The 21,264-nt window shown below is 50.8% G+C and overlaps 1 protein-coding gene across 2 annotated transcripts in view; it reads right to left on the minus strand.

Moving 5' to 3' along the window:
* Positions 1-21,264, minus strand: part of CRTAC1 (cartilage acidic protein 1) — a 163,252-nt gene that overhangs the window by 11,981 nt on the left and 130,007 nt on the right. The window contains exons 9-15 of one of the 2 annotated variants that reach the window (XM_003922322.3): positions 19,917-19,999; positions 18,904-19,004; positions 18,268-18,436; positions 7,661-7,806; positions 6,239-6,281; positions 3,745-3,888; positions 2,564-3,302 (exon numbers count right to left, since the gene is read on the minus strand). In XM_003922322.3, the coding sequence (XP_003922371.1) occupies positions 3,184-3,302; positions 3,745-3,888; positions 6,239-6,281; positions 7,661-7,806; positions 18,268-18,436; positions 18,904-19,004; positions 19,917-19,999 (805 nt within the window). In that variant the 3' untranslated portion in view covers positions 2,564-3,183. Of the gene's footprint in view, positions 1-2,563; positions 3,303-3,744; positions 3,889-6,238; positions 6,282-7,660; positions 7,807-18,267; positions 18,437-18,903; positions 19,005-19,916; positions 20,000-21,264 lie in introns of those variants that run through there. The other variant, XM_039465237.2, reaches the window with a different exon arrangement.

The following is a 21,264-nucleotide window of genomic DNA, read 5'->3' on the forward strand; positions in this document are numbered from 1 at the left end:
CTTTAAGGGGTATGTATGTTCCTGTGGAGAGAGAGTATACTTGAGCAGAATAAAAATGGTATTATTATTTGATTTTTCTTGCAAAACGGGGGGCTGTGGCATCACTGGCCCACCTTGCTGCTGGAGTTGTGGCTGTCTTGCACAGGCAGGTGGGGCGCAAGCTCCCCATTTGCATAATCCCTTCTGGGTCCATTTCATTACTTGACTGCCCCTAAAGGCATTTGCTATTTTTGTTACAAAATCAAGTGTAGCATAAGCTAACAAAGATGTCAGGGGCCCAGGTGGGGCTAAGGGACACGGAAAAGACAGACTTATCTGTGCACAGGAGGAGAAGGGAATGGTTTGGGCTCCCATGGGTCTGAGAGAAAGGGATTAGAAGAAAGATGGGGACTGGAATGCTGAGCCTGGGTAGCTTGGGGGTGGCTTTGCACCCACAAACCTGTGGCTGGTATAGCACAGACCAGTAGATGCATTGAATTTGAGGCACCTGCTCAGAAAGCCTGTATTGCTAGCCCAATGAGGAGGCCCTGTCTTTTTTTGGGCGGTGGGGGTAAGTAACGTTGAGTGGGTTCGATATCCACCTGTCCTCTGTATCTTTCAGCCTTGTATTTCTTTCACCACAAGCATCTTGGGGGCAGGGGCTTGTCCACATCATTAGAGGGTCCTTATCACATTCCTTGTGGGAGGAACCTAGTGCTTGTCATACAGGATATTCTCAATAAATGTTTGCGAATGAATATGTAAATGAATGACTGCAGAGAGCTTGCTTTTTGGTATAGCAACCTGAGAAGTCAGCTTGACTTTTTAGAAAGCCCCTTGGTGTACCACTCCCATCCCATGCACTTGACTCCTCTACCTGGCTGGAGGGAAGGCAGCGTAGGGGTGGCAGCCATGTCACCTTCACTTACCATTATATACCTAGAGCCTGGCTCAGTACCTGGCACATAGTAGGAGCTCAATCAATATTACTTTCACTTACCATTGTATGCCTAGAGCCTCTGAGTATCAGGCACATAGTAGGGGCTCAACAAAGATTACTTTTGCTTGCCATTGTTACCTTCGCTTGCCATTGTTGGCACATTGTAGGTGCTCAATCATTATTTGTTGAACTCATGAGTGGATCAAATGGAAGCCTTATCCTGGAGTCTGAGTGCTACAGTGGTGCTCTTATCAGCTGTGGGAACTTAGAACGCCTCTTTGTAACTCACCGGACCCCACCCACCCAATAGGCTCACATGACACAGATATACCCTGTTACATAAAACTCAATGTGCAGGCACTTATTGGTTATCACTTATAAGGCATCATCTGAAGTCTGCTGTCACCCTGAACCCCCTAATGTGCTTGGCAGGCTGTCTCTGTAGTTCTCCTGTCCCTTACTTCTTGTGCTGTTGTGTCTGGCCAGTCCACGGGCAGTGTTATCTTGTCATTGACCACTGCATTCGGAACCATTCCTCCGTGGGTTTTGGGTTTTACTTATCTCACCATGTTAGATTCTCCACTTGTTCATTTTTTAAAAGGCAGCAGCTTCCAGAAGGACCAGGGAATAGTCTGAACAGTGACAGAGCTGCCTGTTACCCCTCTGACAAGATGGTGTGGTGGGAAAGGGCTCCGACCCTGGCTGGGGGACAGTGGGCTCTGTGACCTTGAACACTTCAGCTCGCTGAGCTTTGTCTCTGGAGCCCTTTCAGATCTTTAATTCTATGTCAATACACAGGAGTGGGCTTTCTAGATATGGAATGATTTTTAAGTTGGTGTATGCTTTTCAGGGAAATTGTAGCCGTTTTCATTTAAAAACTTTTCATTTACGCTCCTGTTCTGAGGTAAAAACAGCACTAGCTACAATGCATTCATATTTTGTGATTTATTAGGAGTATTACTCTGATATCAGCAAATGGTAGGGTTTTTTTTTTTGTTATTGTTAAATATGTTTTTAAAAGGGTTGCTGCATTCTTAAGTGTGATTTTATTATATCCTGGGATGACTTTTTTTCCCCATGAAGAATAGATCTATGTTTTATAACAAGCCCTCACTACTGAGGCTGGTTGTGAGCATATTCTGTGGCGTTACATCATTCCCAAAGGGTGTTCTGGCTACAGGAACACTCCATTTTCTAAGCAGATTGCAGAGACCAAGCAGCAAAGTTCTTTCTAGAAATCAGAGTAACTTGAGATGAGCCATGCCTATGTCCAGCCAGACAGTGAGGGGTCTTAGAAAGGAAGGGCCCTTTAGGGATACGCCAGCCCAACTCTCTTGCCATCCACACTAGGGAAACCGAGGCCCAGCATGGAGGAGTGACTTCCTGTAGATGAAAGGCCCAGAGTACACACTCCATTTCTGCCCCTCACTCATCACACATCCTTCACTTGGCCCAAACCCTGGTCCCTGAAATGTGAACACTGTTGTACACAACCAAACCCCTGATGGTGCCTGGGGATGATACCTGCTCTGTGTGATGATCTGCTGTCGAAGCAATCCATGGTGGAAGGCCTGCTGCTAATTTAGCATTCCAGTCAGTTCTACTTGCCCCCAAACCCTTTTTTTTTTTTTTTTTTTTTACCAGCTTGGCACTAATATCTAGCAGAGAGTTTATTGGCATAAAATTTCTCCAGAAAAGAGGCTGGAAGGTTTAGCAAGTTCAAATGATAACATTTTTATCAAGAGTCCCAAAGGACCACCCTTTTCCCTCCCATCACCACCACCAACACCAGTAAGGCTTTCCCTAGCATAGGAAGACAGGGGCAAAAAGCAGAAACAGCATAGGCCAAACCAGCAGGCACATGGTACATCGTCGGATCGACCAGCAAGCAACCACCTGGGAGCCATCTTTGTTAAGGGCAAAATAAGGAGCTCACAAGACACTGGAGGATACAAGACTATCTTGATTCTTCTGAAGGAGTGAGGGAGGCTGGATGGGGTGTTGGGGAGACTTTCCTTTTCTGTTTTCTCAGAAAACATGCAAAGAAAGGCTTCCTAAACAACTAAGGTTGCGTCAGTATCTCCCAACTTTCCCTTTTCAAAGATGGCCACCCCTGCTGTCCATTCAGAGGGAGCACGCAGCAGAATCTACTGGCCGTGGAGAGAGAGACAGGCAGCAGGAGAGAGATTTAGTTTTCCACAAAGGCTGTTAGTTTTGTTTTTGTTTTTGTTTTTGTTTTTTTTTTTTTCCTTTATTGATGGGATTTAAAGTGCATATAACTGAAGGCAAAGTCCAAGGCCTAGAGAAAGAGATGAGGCCCGAGAGAGAGGCTCAGAGATTCTAAAGGCGGCAGAAGAATACCCACCTAAAAAGGCCACTTGAGCTGCAAAAAGGATGGGGCAGGGAGATAGAAAACGGGAAAAAGAGAAAGGGGGTGGGGACAGGGTGGAGGTAGAGGAAGGAGTTTGGGAAGAAGAAATTACCAGTTTAGAAATTCAGCCAAAGATGAGTATCAGGAGTTAGTTTACATCCCAGCTATGAACATATGGGCTGACTTCAAGGCAGGAACACTTGTTTTAGGAAAGGTAAGAAGAGTGACAGCCTCAGGACACAGCATCCCCCGGCCCTTCAGGTGATGGTAGAAGTGATGGGGCTTCTTCAAGCCTCTGTCATGGTCTTCCCTGGAGACCCAGTGTGGGTCAAAGGAGACACTATCCAGCCAAAAGAAGGAAGGGGCTAGGGACCTTGCTCTGGGGCCTACTCAGAGCTCCCCAATGGAAGGCAACTTCCCTTTATTACTGGACTCTGGCTGGGGTCCCACTCACCCACACAGGCCGTGCCATCCTCATTGGGCTCGTAGCCCCGACTGCACCTCTTGTTGGTCCGGCACCTGTAGCTTCCGTAGGTGTTGACACATACGGGCTTGTCTCGAGGGCACACGAATGGAAACTGGATGCATTCATTGGTGTCTGCAAGGCGAGGGGAACCACTCACCATGAAGGTTTGGGGCAGCAAGTCCTGGCCCAGGCTCTGCCTGCCCCATATATGGTCTGGCCTTGGGAATGTGCCTTCCTCTCTGGGCTTCAGCTCTCTTGGCTGGCTTCTCGTGTACTTGGTCCTTACATGCTGAGGGGTACTCAGGTGTGGTCCTGGGCCCTCTCTTCTATCTATCACAATCGTTCTGAGTGATGTCTTCACACATGGATGATTCCAAAAGTTCTATCTCCAGTCACAACCTTTCCCTGTGGCTGCAGACTTGTGAGTACAATGACCCATGACCTACTTGACAGCTCCACTTGGATGTCTGAGATGCACCTCATGCTTAATATGTCCGAAATAGAGATCCAGATCCTGCCCTGCCCTTAAACCTCTCTTGCCCTCTGTTCTGTCTTCTCTAGCTCAATTGATATCCCCTTCATCTATCAGCTGCTCAAGGAGTAATCAGAGCGACCCCTGATTCCTCCGTCTTCTTTACCCCCTGTGCACTTCCACAGCAGAGCCTGTCCACTCTGCCCCACAGTCCACCTCTCTCTGTCACCTCTTTCTCATTCCTCTGCCAGCACCCAATCTCCAACCATTGTGATCTCTTGCCTGGATTTCTGCAGCTGCCTCCTCACAGAATACCTGCCTTTCCCACTTCCCTCCAATCCACTCTGCAATTCAGCAGCTAAAGTGAGCCTTTAAAAATGTGAATCACATCGTATCATTCTCCATTTAGCTTCTAAGGCTCCTAATAGCAAAATCAAGACTCCCTATGGGAGCCTCAGAGACTCTCCATCATCTCCAGACCACGCTGGCCTTCCTCCTGCTTCCTCGACACATGAAGCCTTTGTCCTGCCTCCTGCTTTTTGCTCCTTCCCTTCCCTCAGCTCTTTCTGGGCCTGGATCCTTCCCATCCTCTAGGTCTCAGCTCAAAGTCTTCCCCCTGAGGCCCTCCCTGACCACTGTGTCTGGAACAGTCTCCAGGGAGCACCTTGCTCAGAGGGTTCTGAAATCATCTTGTCCAGCTGTGTGGTCATGCGTTCAGGATCTGTCTCCCTGCATTAAATGGATGCCTTCTGGGGCAGGTGGAACTTGGCCTATATTCCCCACTCCCAGCATGGCACCTGCTGTATACAAGGCACATCACTGCCTGTTGGGTGATGAAAAGGAAGAGGAGGCTGAACTGGTGACCTCAAAGGGTCCTTGCAGTAGGGAGAGAAGACTCTGGAATTTCTGTGCACCTGCACTGTGTGTTTGGAGTGGGGCCGGGTGGGGACGTGGAGAGTGCTGGGGAGTCATTTCCTGCTCCAGCCACCCTTGACAGCACTGCTCGGGCGCCTCCCCACCTGCGGTCCTTTGTCCAGACGGTGCCCTTCACTAGAACCCCGCCTCTCCTCTCTGCGCCTGCTGAACTCCTCCTCATCCCTCAGGGCCCAGCTTCGACCTCACTTTCTCTAGGGCACCCTCTAGGACCCTCCCTAGACTGGTTTAGGACCACTGCTTTGCAGGCTCCAAGCCCCTGCCCTCCCCTGTCTGGGCTGTGATCACATTGTGTGGTTGTCAGCTGTTTGCTTGTGTGGCTCTCCATTGGTTTTCAGCTCCTGAGAGCGGTGTCTGTCTGTTTACTCTTGTATCTCAGTAGCAAAGAGCTAATGAGCGGCTGCAGAGTAGTTTTGGAAAGAATGCTGGGTGAGTGTTCAAGGAAGGAGGGATCCTTGGCCTGACCCCTCATAGCTGGTCACTGGATGGCAAGTGTTGGGGGGAAGGTCTCCTCGACACTGAGCTTCTAGGTTGCCCCTTCCCATTCTAGGCACTTGGGGACTTTCAGAAGGTTCTTGGACCCTCAAGAAGCTGCCACCCTGGGAGTGCTGCAGCTGCCTGCCTGCCCCAGTATGGCACCAGGCTGCAGTCTTTCTTCCATGCTGTGACCACACTCCATACACTATTTTTCCCCCAATGCCCTTGGCAACGCCCACCCTTGCCTGCCAGCCCCCTTGCTTGCTGCTCCACTGCCTGGCCATGGCATGTGGCTATTCCCCTGTGCCAGGGTGGTGGCATATCTCCTTCCCATGTGCACTTTCTCGGTACTCATGGTAGGGAAGAACTGCCAGTTCCCGGAACCACAGTGATTCAGCCTGTGGGTCACTAACATAACTCTCACCCTGGTGAGTCATGGGGCGGTTGTCTTGGCATCTGGAGTCCCAGGACAAACAACACCCTCTTCTGTCCGCCTTTCCACCCCTTTCTTGCACAATGGGCCTTGCCATAGGTCAGGCGGGCATTCCCCAGGGAGATTCAGGCCTCTGCCCCATACCCTGGTGCCTGCAGGCAACTCACCCATGCAATGGCCGTTTTCCTGCTGGGAGAATCCTTGACCACACTGCAAGGTAGGCAGAAGCAGAGACATGAGTGAGTTGAGAAGGTCCCATCCCAGGTTCCCTTCCTAGTCATGGCCACAGAGCAGCTGTCACCCTAACCACAGTGTGAGGCGCCATTCCCTGAGCTCTGGGCCTGGGAAGATACCCCTCCCTTGTAGAACCCTTCCTTTGCACTGAGAACAAGAGCCCCGGGGGAAGGCCATGAATGGATACAGTTCAGACGTTTCCCTGTGCAGGGGATCCACGTGCCAGAGCTGGGATGCCCAACAGAACTGTCCCTCTTGTAGCGTTGCCCTGAGACTGAGGCTGGGTCTGTCAGGTCAAAGTGTAATGAGGGCTGGGAGATGCTTTTTGAGGCACCTGCTCACTGCCCATGCCCCCTTCGCCGAGAGCCTCCCCCTCACGCGGGTGGGTGCCCGCCGCCATGCTTGTGTCCCACCTCTCTGGCCAGGGCCGATGGGTGGACATCCCAGCAGGAGAGAAGACTCAAGGCTTTGCAGCAAGAATTTGAACAAACTGACTCAAGAGACTTGAGAGTTGGGAGCTGGTCCTGCCAGGCTGTGGCGACTCTGCCATGCCCATATGGGGGTCTCAGAGACAGCAGCCTGGGGTGGGGCAGGGGACTCAAAATGTAACACACGACACAAAATGTCAATCCACCATACCGACGAATGAGGTGGGTGGCTGGGGATTGTTGGGGAAGAGAAGCCCCCTCTCCTCCCAAAGACAGTGCACTGACAAAGCTCCTTGAGCTTCTAGGGCTAAGGCCACCAAGCTGCCACAGTTCCTACTCATCCTGAGCTCTCCTGAGTTTTGCGAGTAACCCTTCTTATAAGCCCCCTTCATTTGTGTGATTTGGGGTGGGTTCCTGTTAGTTGCCACCAAGTGAACCCCATCAGAGTTGGAAGGACACTGCCAAGGTGGGTCCAGAACTGCTCCTCAAAGAGCCCTTAGAGGGACCCTGCTGCAGGCTCTGAGTCCCACCCTAGGGTGACAAGAGGTCTTGTCAGAGACTCGAAAGAACCAGGAGGGCAGCAGGAGACCTGGGGTAATCTCTTAACTCTGCTAACAATTGGCTGTGCAGCCTTGGTGGGCCTTGGTGGATTTCCTCTCTTAACCTCAATTTTCTTCCTCTGAAAAAGGGGTGCAAAAACGCTTGCCCTGCCGATACACCAGGGCTTCTGTGAGAAGCAGAAGAGACGTGGGTGTGATGGTGTTGTGCAAACTACAAATGGAGGGATCAGCATGAAGCCTTCGCTTTGCCAAGATTTCCATCACTCTAGAGGCTGAGTTTACAGATTCCTGGGAACCCAGCTTCAGCCTGTGGAGTTGTGGGTGGTGCCCGCTTTTCTGGTTATGAGGCCCAGATGCCTTTGCCTACCTCCAGGGGGGCTGGGTCCTGAAGTGTGTCCTCATCCCGGGGATAGGGGATCTCCAGCACTGAGTTCATCTCCCCGCTGGCCACGTTCCGGCTCACCATCTTGCCATCTGGCCACGTCACCTCCACACTGCTGGCTTCATCTTTCCCTGAGGGACAGAAGGAGAGAGCGTCAGCAGCAGAGGAGAGCAGGAGGCTCTCAGCAGAAATATCAGCATCAACAGATTCATCCATTGAATAAAAGCATGAATTGGCACTGTTCTAAGTGCCAGGGAAATGGTGAATGAGACAGATTTGAGGTCTCTCCTCTCTGGAGCAAGGCTGTCCCACAGACCTGTCTGCAAGGATGGAAATGTTCTGCATTTATGCTGTCCAGTACAGTAGCCACTGGCTTGTTGAGCCCTTAAAGTGGGACTCGTGTTGTTGAGGAGGTGAATTTTCAATTTTAGTTAACTCTAATTAATTTACATTTAAAAGCCACACATGGCTGGTGGCTGCCATGTTGGATAGTGCAGCTCTTAAACTTATGTTCTAGCAGACAGGCCAAGCATTGGGAGGCTGTATTGGAAGATACAGTAAGGCCTGTGATAAGCAAGTTGTCTTTGGAGTCTGGGGTTCAAATCTTGGCTCTACCCCTTACCTGGTATGTTGGAAAAAGCATGACAGGGAATGGATGGGAGACCTGGGGACAAATCCCAGCTTTGCAGCTAACTGGCTTTGTCATCCTGGGAATGCTTCTTGCATTTCTATTTACTGAGCTCTGCTAGGCGCCAGGCTCTCTCTTGTCACTGGGGATACCCCTGTTCTCAAGGGGCTCCCACTCCAAATGCGGAGACAAGCAAACAGATGAATAAATAAATCATGTCAGATATTGACCAAAGTAGGGCAAGGAGGGAAGGAGGAGCTGGGGGTTACCAGAGCCTTCTCTAGTCAGGTGGTTAGGGACTGCCTTTTAGGGATGGAGCATTTGAACTGAGCTCTACATAAAAACTTGGAAAAAGAGCTGGGCATGGTGGGCTCATGCCTGGAATCCCAGCTACTCATGGGGTTGAGGCAGAAGGATTGCTTGAGCCCAGGACCTCAATGCCAGCCTGGGCAACATATTGAGACTCTGTCTCTGGGGGGGAAAAAACAACAAAAAAAACCAAACCTTAAGAAAGATGGAGTGATAAAGAGCTGGCAGGTGGAGGACAGGGGAGAAAGCCCATTCTACAAATCTAAGATGCTTACAGAAGATGATGGGAAGCTCAGAGACATTCGCAGTGAATCCATTCGCACACATCCCTAAAGCAACATGCTATATCATTGGTGGAAAGGAGGCTGAAAAGATTTGTCAGATGTTTCGGCACTGTCAAAGCTGGCCCTAGCTCCCTACGTAAGGAAATAGGCCATCACTGTGGCGAGGTCAGGCTAATGGTGATGGATCGGAGTGGGGAGGAGGCGGGGGCTGGGCCTCACCTTCAGGGAGAGGCTGCTCTCAGGTCAGCCCCTGGGGAGGACGGTCGGACCCGCCAGACAGGGGGAAGGCACAGCTCACTCTATCACCCAGGGCTGAGCAGATGTGGGGACACGGGGTCCCGCAGGGGGCCTCGAAATCAACACACTCCCCCAAACACCATTCCCGGGCTAAATAATCCATCACCCACATATGTGCACTATTATTTTCCCTAACATGTAGATACTGTTAGAAAACAAATTAAAATTGCTGTTGAATGTATATTTGATTTTGGCCATTACTATCCACCAATGAATTTTACGATGATGGCTACCATGGGAGTGGAGGGTAGTGGGCAAAATATCTTGCATAAAAGGGGTTCCCATATTTTAGCAAAGGGGTTTTGGAGGCCACATGCAGACTTGGAGGAGAATCTCTGTGTAGATTACGAGTAGAAACCATTATGTGGGCGTGGAGGAAGGGAGCCGGGGTGCTGGCGGGAGGACCTGCAATGAGGGGGGTTCCAGAGGGAGTTACGCTTTGTGAGCCACAACCCCAGTTTCTAGATCCTTCCTGTATTTGGTCTCCTTTTGTTCTCCCACCCTGGCCTCCAGGGGAGTCTCACTGGAATGTCCCAGCCTTGCTGCTGCCGTGCCGTGAGTCTATGAGGGTCAGGACCAGAGGCTACACTTGGAAGAGTCCATGGAGACGCAGCTCCTGCCTTCACGGGCATGGCAGGCAGCAGCAACAGGAGAGGTTTGGAGGCAAAGGCTTGTCCTCAAAGGTCAGTTGCTCTTCCCACAGGGAGACCCCCTCCTTCCAGGCCCAACCTTACTGTTCTGGGTTTTGCTTTATCAAGCAAGAAATTATTTCTTATCAATCCCTCAATCTATTAGAATTCCTTCTGCAGAATGGGGATTGAAAATGGGACTGGGGAGAGCCAACTACAGATTTTTTTTTTTTTTTTTTTGAGACAGAGTTTTGCTCTGTCACCCAGGTTGGAGTGCAGTGGAGGGATCTCGGCTCACTGCAACCTCCGCCTCCTGGCTTTGAACGATTCTCCTACCTCAGCCTCCTGATTAGCTGGGATCACAGGCAGGCAATACCACACCTGGCTAATTTTTGTATTTTTAGTAGAGACGGGGTTTCACCATGTTGGGCAGGCTGGTCTCAAACTCCTGACTTCAAGTGATTCAACTGCCTCAGCCTCCTAAAGTGTTGGGATTACAGGCGTGACCCACCATACCTGGTCAGACTTTTTTTTCTAATTTGAAGTAGAAAAAAAATTTGAGGTGCAAGAGATTTGGCATTTCCGGGGTGTACAGTGCCCAAATTAAGTGGCACATGTAAAAGGTAAACATTTGCCATTAAAAGGAGGCAACAACAAATGTTTCTTACCTAAGCCCACAGCACAGCACAGGAATATGTTTTCCAGCCTGACTGAAGGGCCACAAAGGACTCAGAAGAGTCATCGAATATTCATAGACAATCACAGATTTGCATGTGGTACTTAGTCTTTTTTTTTTTTTTTTTTTTTTTTTTTTGAGATGGAGTTTTGCTCTTTTTGCCCAGGCTGGAGTGCAATGGAGCAATCTCGGCTCACTGCAACCTCTGCCCCCCCGGGTTCAAGTGATTCTCCTGCCTCAGCCTTCTGATTATGGCCTGCACCTGTATTTTGTATTTTTAGTAAAGATGGGGTTTCTCCATGTTCATTAGGCTGGTCTCAAACTCCTGACAAGGTGATCCACCCTACTCTCAGCCTCCAAGAGTGCTGGGACTATAGGCGTGAGCCACCGTGCTGGCCCCATGTAGTTTTGAGTCCTGCTTCCTCAGCTTCCTCCAGACCCAGACCTGGTGCAGGGTGCCTGGAGCTATGAGATAAGCAGGCCTCAAAAAGCACAACCAGCAGGACTCCCTCCTCTGCTGCTGTTTTTTGCTGCCTTCGGCATCCTCTCTGGGCCTCAGTTTCTTCATCTGTAAGATGGGAGTGCTGGCTGACAGCCTTACCACTCCCAGGAAGTGCAGCCTTTCTACCCTGGAGCAGGAGTTCACCGTTCACCTCAGCATCCCCAGCACCATCAGCTCTTGGACATGGGGTCTCCCTGCAGTTCCCAAAGGGCTTTCAGATGCTGGTAATAACAGTGAACACTGATAACGTGCCCCAAGCCGCACCAAATGCTTTACGAAGTTAATGCATTGAAATTTCACATTTCCACAAGGAAGGTGCCAAAGTTATCGTTTTTGCCTTAGAGATGGGAAGGCAGAGCCGTGGAGAGGTGCAGTTATTCACCCAGCTAAGACTGAGAGAACCCAGAGCCCGTACCTGCTGTGCTCCTGTTACCCTGCCCACCCTATCCCACACCCAGCAACCACTATATGCCAGGCTTTGCACAGGGATTTGGGATTCAGTAGTGAGTGAGACAGACCCAGGCCCCATTCTGATGATTCCTGTGGGAACAGTGAATACAAGTGATCTTATTATAAGCTGGAAAGTGCCACAACAGCACTGCTACCACGTGGTGAGAGATGTGGGTCATTTCATTTGGGTATTGCAGGAGGAGTAAGACTTTGTGAGGTGGAGAAGGGAAAGAAGGAGCATTCCAGGGAGAGGATACACTGTGGGCGAAGGTACAGCATCGTGGAAGGGCAAGTTGCAGCTGAAGATCAGGGAGAAGTTCCAAGCGGGAAAGAGTGGGAGAATGTGTATCAGAGGGAGGGGAGGGACTTCAGAGCCTTCACACCTAAGAGGTGGGCGTTTTATCCCCATTCTCCAGATGTCAACATTGAGGCTTGACAAGGTGAAGGGACTTCCAGGTGTCTGAACTAGGACTGGAACCCAGTCTCCTGTCCTTAGGCGCAGCTCACCCCTCTGCCCAGGTGGTCTGCATAACATCTTAAGTCTTTCTTGGGCTGCACAACCGAGGAGGACTGGCTCCCAGACACTGCACACCAGCGGCTTCGAAGCCGGCCAGCCTGCCAGGCCTGCGTGTAGGGGAGGGCTGAGCAGAGGAGCGCCCCCCATTAACCAGCAGAGACACGAGGTCATGAGCAGCAGTGAGTCACCTCTGCCAGCTTTTAAAAGACAGAGGCCAAGGAGGCAGAGAGAATTGCACTTTTCAGAAGAATTACAAACAAAACAGATGGTGGGAATACAGTTGGTAGAATATTTTTGCACTTTAATAAAGCAATTTTTATGTGGGCCACTGAATTTCCCTTCCCTAAATGAGCACCAGCCAGCTGAAAGGCAGCTCTGAGTCACCTGCAAACAATTAACTGAAAAGACGGTGGCGTGTGGGGGTGGGGCTGGGGGCACCAGCAATGGTGAGAGTGGGGGATAGGGTGACACCCAGTGGGGCTGGCGGAGACAAATAGATGATTGGTGTTTTTATTTTCCGGGTTTGGGAGTGGGCTGCCTTGGCCTGCTGCCAGCTGTGAAGTAGAGGGTGGCATGTGGAGCTTGGGGGTGGGTTCCAACCAGGGTGGCAGTCGGGGAGCGGTCGATAAGGGCTGTAAGCAGAAACGCTTACCCTGCATGCAGGAGGAGCAGGGACAGGCCAGGGTGGAGAGGGGCTGCAGAACGTGGTGGGGGCCTCCACTGAGCAAGGCAGGCTCCACTGAACAAGGTGGGGTCCACTGAGCAAGGTGGGGTCCACTGAGAGGGGACCCCACAACAAGATGTTACTGTGAGAGCTCTGCACAGCAGAGTGAGCCCTCTGGGAACCCCCATGCTGACACTCACTACCTGTGGACAGAGGTGAGGAGTACCGGTGAGGGTCTGCTCCTCTGGGACACGATGTGCACAGGGCAAGGCTGAGGCTGTCTGGGAAAGGCACACGTGTGGACTTATACACATGTCCATGTACACACACACGCGCACCACACCTTGCTGCGAAGTCTGGAGGAGGCAGCGCGTGACTCATGGAGGCAGGAAGGGGGCAGGGCCCTGTAGGCAGGTGAGCTGAAGCTTTGTGGTTGCTGGCCTCTCCCCTTCAGCCCGCTCTTCTGGGGACGGCCTCGGCTGGACCCTGCCCTCTACTTCTGCTACATACGGGACCTCAAGGCAGGCCTTTCTCAGATTCATGTTGTAGACATCCCCACTTCTTACCCCAACTGCTGAGAACTGGAAACAATCTAGCTGTCCATCCAGAGGGGACTTGGTAAATAGATTATGACTGTGAGTGCTGCCTCACAGTGAAATACACCGCGGCACTAAACGGAAACAAGAGATATGCACAGACGTGCAATGCTGTCCAGAATGTGTGCACACACACACACACACACACACTCTCTCTCACATACACACACACACACACACACACACACGCACTCATGCACCCCCCCCTCCACTCTCTCTCTGTCTTACACACACGTGCATATAAGACAGGCTCTCACTCTGTTACCCAAGCTGGAGTGCAGTGTTGTGATCATAGCTCACTACAGCCTCAAATTCCTGGGTGATCCTCCTGCTTCAGCCTCCTGAGTAGCTGGGACTATAGTCTTGCACCACTATGCTGGGCTAATTTTTTTAGAGAGGGAGTCTTTCTATGTTGCCCAAGCTGGTCTTGAACTCCTGGCCTCAAGCAATCCTCCTTCCTTGGCCTCCTAAAGCATTGGGATTAGAAGTGTGAGCCACTGCACCCAGGCTTGGACATATGGTTAATGGTGGGGGGCGGGGAAGCAAGTTACAGAAACAATTGGAAAGTAACATTATGTTGATTTTGAAAATTGCCAAGAAGTATATATCTGTAAGTGCCTTCCTGTGCATATGACACATAATAAAAGCTTATCACAAGCACGGCCTGTCCAACCTGGACCACTGTGTTGGAAAACTGCTCCTTGCCCCTTTCCCTTGGCACTCCTAATCCATTCCTCTGTTCTGCATTTGCATTTTTCATGGCCCATTGTATCTTCTACCATTTTATACATTTACCTATTTACTATGTGTGTTATGTGTATAAGTTCCTTCCACTGGAACGTAGGATGGCTTGTGGCAAGGATCTTCAGTTTAGTGTCTGGCACACAGTAGGTGCTCAGTAAAATGTAGTCACTAAATGAATCAAATGGTATTGAGGGAAGGTGAAGGAAGAAACATTTGCTTTTTCCTTAATATTCCAAACATAGTGGTCAGATGATGAGTAATTTTTCCTTCTTTTAAAAATAATTCTCTAAATTTCTTATAGTCAATATGCATTATTCTCATAATCAGAAAAAAGAAGTTTTCCAAAACATTCCCATTCTTTGTACTGGATCTTCCCACTTCCGGGCCTTTGGCCATGCCACCCTAGAAGGCCTCCTTAGGCCCCTGTGCACCCCTCCTAAGCTCCTACTGTACTAGACCCAGTTCCAGTCCCTCTTCCTCCGGGAAGCTGCCCAGAACAAAACTGATTGCCTGGGTCCTCTCATGGCCATGGGGCCAGTATGGCGGTGTGTCCAGATCTGCCTCGCAGGAGAGTCCCGTTTCCGTCTGCCTTCTGCCCTACTGCCTGCCTGGAGGGCAGGGGGCATTTCTGATCTGCCTCTTTCCCCATGTCTCTGCCTCTCTCCGTCTTCCCCAGGCCCACCTCTGTCTTTCGGTCTCCCCTGCTCTCTCTCCCTGCAGTCCTTCCCTCCAGCTGGCCTTCTCCACTGGCGCCCTCACTCCCGCTCCATTGCCAGCTCCTCCATCAGTCAGGAAGGGCTCCGCTGAGCTCCACTCATAAGAGATCCAGAGAGGCCTTGGAGCTGCAGGGATAGAGCTGCCAGCCTCTTGCCTCTCGCTGTGTCCCTGGTGGCTGTGTTGGCCACCTGCTGAGGCACCTTGTGACCCAAGGGGCCTGTCCCTAGAGCAGACTGCCTTCCAGTGCCGCTGGGAATGGATGCTGCCAACGGAGAGAAGTCTGCCAGGAGACCCCTTAAAGCAGTTTGAGCCAGAGTTCAGACCAAGAACAAATCCCAGGGCCTTGCAAAATAGTAAGGACTGGCACCAGGCGGAGCTCTTGATGAGGTGGTGTACAGAACCCTGAGTATGGGGGGCAGGCGGCCCAGAAGGGGCTCTTGATCCCTTTTCACCCCACACATGACCTGGCCGAGTTTTCCAGTTAAAAAAGCTTTCTATTCTCTTGGCAGGGCAGATTCCGGCCAGAGAAAGGGCCAAGTGAGGCCCCTAACACATCTCTTAAAACAGCAGAGGCGGCCCCGGACACGTGGGGCAGGAGAATCTCAGCCCCCATCCTGCCCTTACTGTTGATTTGCAAGGTGAGCTTCCATGTCCTTATCCACACAATGGGGTCGGGGAGTTGACGTCCAATCAGACACCTGGTTAAACAACCACCTATGGTGCTACGGCGGTCACCTTGGTGCTCGGCTGGCCGCACAAAGCAGCTACCATAGGGGGTGAGTCATGGCCCAGAACTCAGACCGTGGCTTCAAGGAGGTGGGATCCAAATCCAGCTCTCCTTACTCGGTGGAGGTGTGGTTTGGGGCAACTTACTTGACCTCAGCCTCAGTTTTCTGACCTGTAAAATGTGGGTTATGATACCTGATTCTTCAAGTTGTAAGAATCAAATGAAGTGACTTAGGCAAACCACTCAGCCCAGTGCCTGGCACATACTAATTGCTTGATAAGTGTTAGCTACTGCTACTTTGTAAGACAGGACTATGTATTTAAAAGGTGTCTTGTGCCTTTAGGGCCAGCTTAGCACATAGCTGCCTTAGGAGTGATAAACACTCCAACCTCAGGCTAACTTATCCAGGGTGAAATAGCCCAAGAAAACGATCATATAACCAGGCCCTGGGTCCCCTAAATATTTATTGCTTCTTTTTCAGACTACACATAAATATTATGTGTTCCCTATAAAAACTGAAGCGCACACACACACACACAACAAAACATGGAAAAGAATAAAAATCACGTGCTCAAGGGAGCCTGGGTTTGAATCCCAGCTCTGCCATTTAAGTATCATGTGACCTTGGCAGGTTTCTTAATTGTTCTGATCTTCAGTTTTCCCATGAGTAACATGCGGATAATATTGCTCATCTCACAAGGTAGTCATGAGGATTAAATGGAGTAATAAGAGTGAAGTGCTTGGCGCTGTGTCTGGAATAAGTGAGTTACTATACTAATCCAGGCACTCACACAGAATCGCTGTTCTCACTTTTTGCATTTCCTTTCAGTTTTCTTTCTGCGCATGTGATGTGTGTATAATATTAACATTTGTATTTATTAATTTGAGACCATAGTGTCTATTCCTTTTATATTAAAATGATATCACCTCACAAGGCGCAAACACCTGGGGAAGGTGTCTGATTTGAAAGCTGGGAAGGAGTGGAGCTCAGTGCAGCCCTTCCTGACCCAGGGCTTTCTGAACTACGGTGTTTTAGTGAAGCCGCTCTGGGCTCCCTGACTCCTGCCATGTTCCTCAATGTTTTTTCCATCATTGTAATCCCCTCACCCTGCCAGAAGACTCTCTAGACTTTTTCCCCAATTCCCCCCATACATTTATTTTAAACTGTTGTATTTTAAAATAATTATAGATTCATAGAAGTTGCAAAGATAGTACAGAGAGCTCCTCTGTGCCCTTCACCCAGTTTCACCCCACGGTTGCAGCTTGCATGCCCGGGGAGCCACCCTGGCACGAGGCATGTGTATTGTTCTGCGTCATTCTAACACACGTGTAGATCCATGCAGCCACCACAACTGAGGCACAGAACTGTCTCATCACCACCAAGATCCCCTCAGGTTGCCCTTGAGCGTCCCACCTGCTCCTCTCCCTTCCACCATCTCTAAGCCCTGCCAACTGCCCATTTTCCATCTTTGTCATTTTGTCATTTTGAGAATGTTATGTAAACAAAATCTATGGTACATGACCTTTGGAGATGAGCTTTTTCTTCCTTTTTCTCACTCGTCATAGAGCCCTGGAGATTACCCAACTGTTGCACGTATCAATAGTTTCTGCTTCTCATAGCTGAGTAATATTCCATGGAAAGGCTGTATCACAGTTGCTTGAACTATTAACACCTAGGTTGTTTCCAGTTCTGGGCTATTAAATATAAAGACACTATGAAGGGATGGAAAGGTTTTTGTGTGGATGTAAGTTTTTATTGGTCTGGGATAAACGGCTTGGGACACGATAGTTGGGTCATAGAATCGTAGTTGTTTGCTTAGATTCGTTTTGTTTTCTTAAAATAAACTGGCAAACGATTTTCCAGAGTAGCTGTACCATTTTACATTTCCACCAGCGATTTATGAGAGATCCAGTTTCTCTGATCTCTAGAAGTTACCTGGATCCTCGCCAGCATTTGGTATTGTCGCTATTTTTAATTTTTGTTCTAATAGGTGTGTAGTGATAGTGCCATTAATGCCACAGGTATACTGTAGATCTGTTTATGTGCTATATGTATGTTGATGCTTTTTTTATTTTTTGAGACAGAGTCTCACTGACTCCAGCTCAGGCTGGTGCAATCACAGCTTACTATAGCCTCTACCTCCCTGGGCTCAGGCGATCCTTCCACCTCAGCCTCCCAAGTAGCTAGGACCACAGGCATGCACCACCACACCTGGCTATGCTTTTTGCACTTTTGGTAGAGATGAGGTTTTGCCATATTTCTTGAACTCCTGAGCTCAAGGGATCCACCTGCCTCAGCCTCCCAGAGTGTTAGGATTATAGGCATGAGCCACTGCACCCGGCCCCTGTTGCTTTTTCATATATAAAAAAGATAGGATTTTGTCATTCCCCAACCCCCGCCAAGAACTCACTTTTTCCCCTTTGGGGTGACTTCACTCCCATTGAAAATGCATGGCTTCCCAAGCCTTCTGTTCAAGACTGAACCAGCTCCCATGAGGCCAGGGAAACAGCTGGTTTGGACACATTTGGTGCAGACCGGCATTTGAACAAGGCTGCAGCCTTGAACAAATGGAGGATTAAACACTCTGACCCCAAGGTGAAGGAATTCCACAGAGGCACTGGGGTGGGGGCTCCTGCAAGTGAGATGCGTGAAAATCTGAACAGCTCTTCCCACTTGCCTCCCCTTGAGCTCAGGCTCATTTCAGAGCAGGGCTTGTCCCCAGTAGCTGGTGTCCACCATGGCTGTCACAGTAGAGCGGTGCCCAAGGATGCTCAGGATGTGAATCCCTGAATCAGTCAGCATCCTGCTGTCCTGATAACAGCTCACCATCCCCCACCAGACTCCGACTCACCCAGGCCAAAGTGTGCCACAGGCTCCATCTCGCATAGGTAGCCTGAGCCCCCGTCGATGATCCTCAGGTGGGCCCCACTCTTCTTGGTGTAGAGGACAACCTTAGCCCCCCTGGCAAAGGCCCCAAACCGGGTGCGTGGCACCACTCGCAGCCAGTTGTTGTTGAAGCCCTGCAGGGAGGGAGAGAGGCAGACACAGAGTGGGCATCAGTGCAGTGGGTGAGAGCAGGGAGCCAGGGAGGAGAGGAGCAGGAGAGGGGGAAGAAGGAGGTAGAGAAGAAAGAGGGCCAGGGAAAAAGAAAGAGAAAGCCAAGCAAGAAAAATGAATGAAGCACAGACAGATTGGCTGAATGACAGAGAGGCACTGCAGACAAAGGAGACAAAATCCAAGGGCCTCAGGGCACAGTGTTTGGCAGAGAAATGACAGTGGAAGGCAGAGAGGCAAAGGCTTCTCCAGAGGTGGCCCTTCCTGAGCTTTCCTGTGCTGCTTGGAATTTACCTCCCTCCTTCTCCAGGGCCCAGGAATGCCATTACACATCATGCTGGCCAAGGCAGCACCCGGTGCCTTGCCCTCACCAACCCGAGGTACCCGAGAGCACGCTGGGCTGGGATCTGTGGCTCTTGAGGTCCAAGCGCACCTGATTGCCTCGGAAGACGGACAGCGGCTGAGCCATGGACTCTCCGTGGGACAAGATGAGGTCCAGCATCCCGTCTCCGTCGAAATCGGTCACCACACCCCCTACAAACAAGGCAGGTTTCACCTCTGGCCATCATCCCGGAGACCCACAGAGGGGAGGGGCTCCCAGCCAAGTGTGGTATCCACAGCCCTGGGAGTGGGAGCCAGAGAGAGCCCAGCACCAGGGCAGGAAGCCTGGGCTTGGCACCCATCTCCTCTCCTTCCTAACAGCCGCCCCGTGACAGGACTCAGGCGACAGACATTTCCTTCCTGGTCTTTGCAGGGAGAGGTGCCTGCAAATTACTCAGACCGCATGGGCTTCTTTCTGGTCTTTCTATTATGGTTTGAATAATACACGCTTGTTATATTTGCCCAGATTTTTTTTTTTTGTCAATTTATCAAGTGTTTGCATATACAAAGGCTTCTTTTAGTTTTCATTACAACCCAAAGAGGTGAAGAGGGCAGTTATAACTATCCCAGTTTTATGGATGCGGAGAACAAGACTCAGAAGTTAACACTGCTTTTCCAAGACCACAAGGTGAGGCAGTGGCAGAGCTGGGTTTGGGACTCCTGGCCCAGTGCTCTGACAACAAGCTGAGTGCCAAGAGGGTCGGGGTCAGATGGCAAGATCCTCCTCCTGAGAGCAGAAGGGGCTCGCTCCTCTCCTTTCTGTCCCCACAGGGCAAGGCATGGCCAGAGAGGCTCCTGCCCACAGACCCACAGATTACCATTCCCCCACCCCCATCAGCCCAGGATTGGGGGAGTGGCCCATCCTCTCCTTTGCTTCCTGCCTGGCAGTGCCCAGGGTTCCCCCATCTCCACTCTCACCCCTGCCCTTGAAGCTCAGCCCTCAGCGTGGCAGGGACAGGAGAGGCTCTGCCATGAAACTGGCTGCTCCGTCCCTCCCGCACTCACCCCAGGGCATGAACAGCGCTAAGGGGACAATGCGGGCCAGATGCCCCAGATGCCCCTCACCTGTGCCCCGGCCTTCGGGCTCCAAGGCATCACCGGGATTGAGCTCCTCGATGAGGGGGTCTCCATGCTCCCTGCGGATGACACTGTAGGAGAGGAGACAGGCTTGCTCTGGCAGGGTCTCAGAGGCCCCCTGGACCTAAAGGCCCACCTGCTCCATTCTGTCCCCTGAGCATCCCCAGTTCCCCATGAGCATGGGCTGCCACCTGGCTGCCCAGGGAGCCACTCTCTGCTTCCCAGACCCTGCCTACACCCCGCCTGCTCCCTGCCTGGGTTTTAATTCACATCGGTAAATATTGATTTTCCCTTCTCTAATGGATGAATTATAGGCAGCCTGGGGAAGGGCAGTTGATGGATGGAGAAGGGGCAGGGACACAACTAGCTTCAACCGACCTTCCTTGTCCTTCAAGTGGCCCCCTGGGTTTCCTGGTTCTGGATGCAATGCTACCCGGGGTTTAACCCCACTCAGTGCTAGCTCCTCCATGCCCTCCTGGACCATCCTGCTGGAAGCATTCCCTCTTTCTTCATGGCCTTTATCACTTTCTGCCTGTGTTAAAGCTCTGTATGAATGCATCTGATCTCCCCTGTTAGAATGTGAGCTCTCTGTAGGCTGGGACATTATTCATCTTTGCGTCTCTTGCCGCATCTAACACAGTGCTTGGCTCTCGAGAAGCTCCAAGCACATGTCTGCAGGATACAAAGGTGAATTCCAGGGGCAAAGAGAGGAAAGGGGTCCCTTTGGGTGGCAGGGGTTCTGTCTGTTTTGAACTTTGAATCTTGATGTTATTTGTTTCAGAAACGTCTGCTAAAAAATCCTGCTTTTTCTCTACACTCAGCTGATGATGGCAGTGAGCTTTCCTCTAGAATTTTTCTCACCTGGTGTATTCTCACAGCCTTGGGTGCTCTGCCCTAGATGTGCGAGGCAATGATGGGAAGGCAGGCTTTAAGGAGGAATTGGCATCGCACTTCCTACCACACTGTAGGTTGCACGTGAGAAACACCAGGGGGCTGTGATACGGCCACAGCTTCGGGAGGGAGTCAGGGTCCCCAGAGCTGGAGCCTTTGGTGGCTGAGTGGCAGAGAGAGCTGGCAGACACCCCATGAGGTGGGCTTGGGAGTCGGTGTGCATGGGTGTGATGCCCAAGCCTGCTGACACCCACAGTCCCTTTGACCATCTGTGTTCTGCAGACTGTCACAGCTGGACAGAGACACTTCTTGGTTCAGGTGACAATGGAGCTAAGGAGTCCTAAGGATAACACCCAGCAATTCCACTTCATTTCTGTGTTCATTGAACACATTCTCAGGCAGCAACTATTGTGTGCCAGGCCTTGCGTGAGGTATGGTGCGTGGC

The sequence above is a fragment of the Saimiri boliviensis genome, chromosome 12 (assembly GCF_048565385.1).
Source record: "Saimiri boliviensis isolate mSaiBol1 chromosome 12, mSaiBol1.pri, whole genome shotgun sequence".
Taxonomy (NCBI): domain Eukaryota; kingdom Metazoa; phylum Chordata; class Mammalia; order Primates; family Cebidae; genus Saimiri; species Saimiri boliviensis.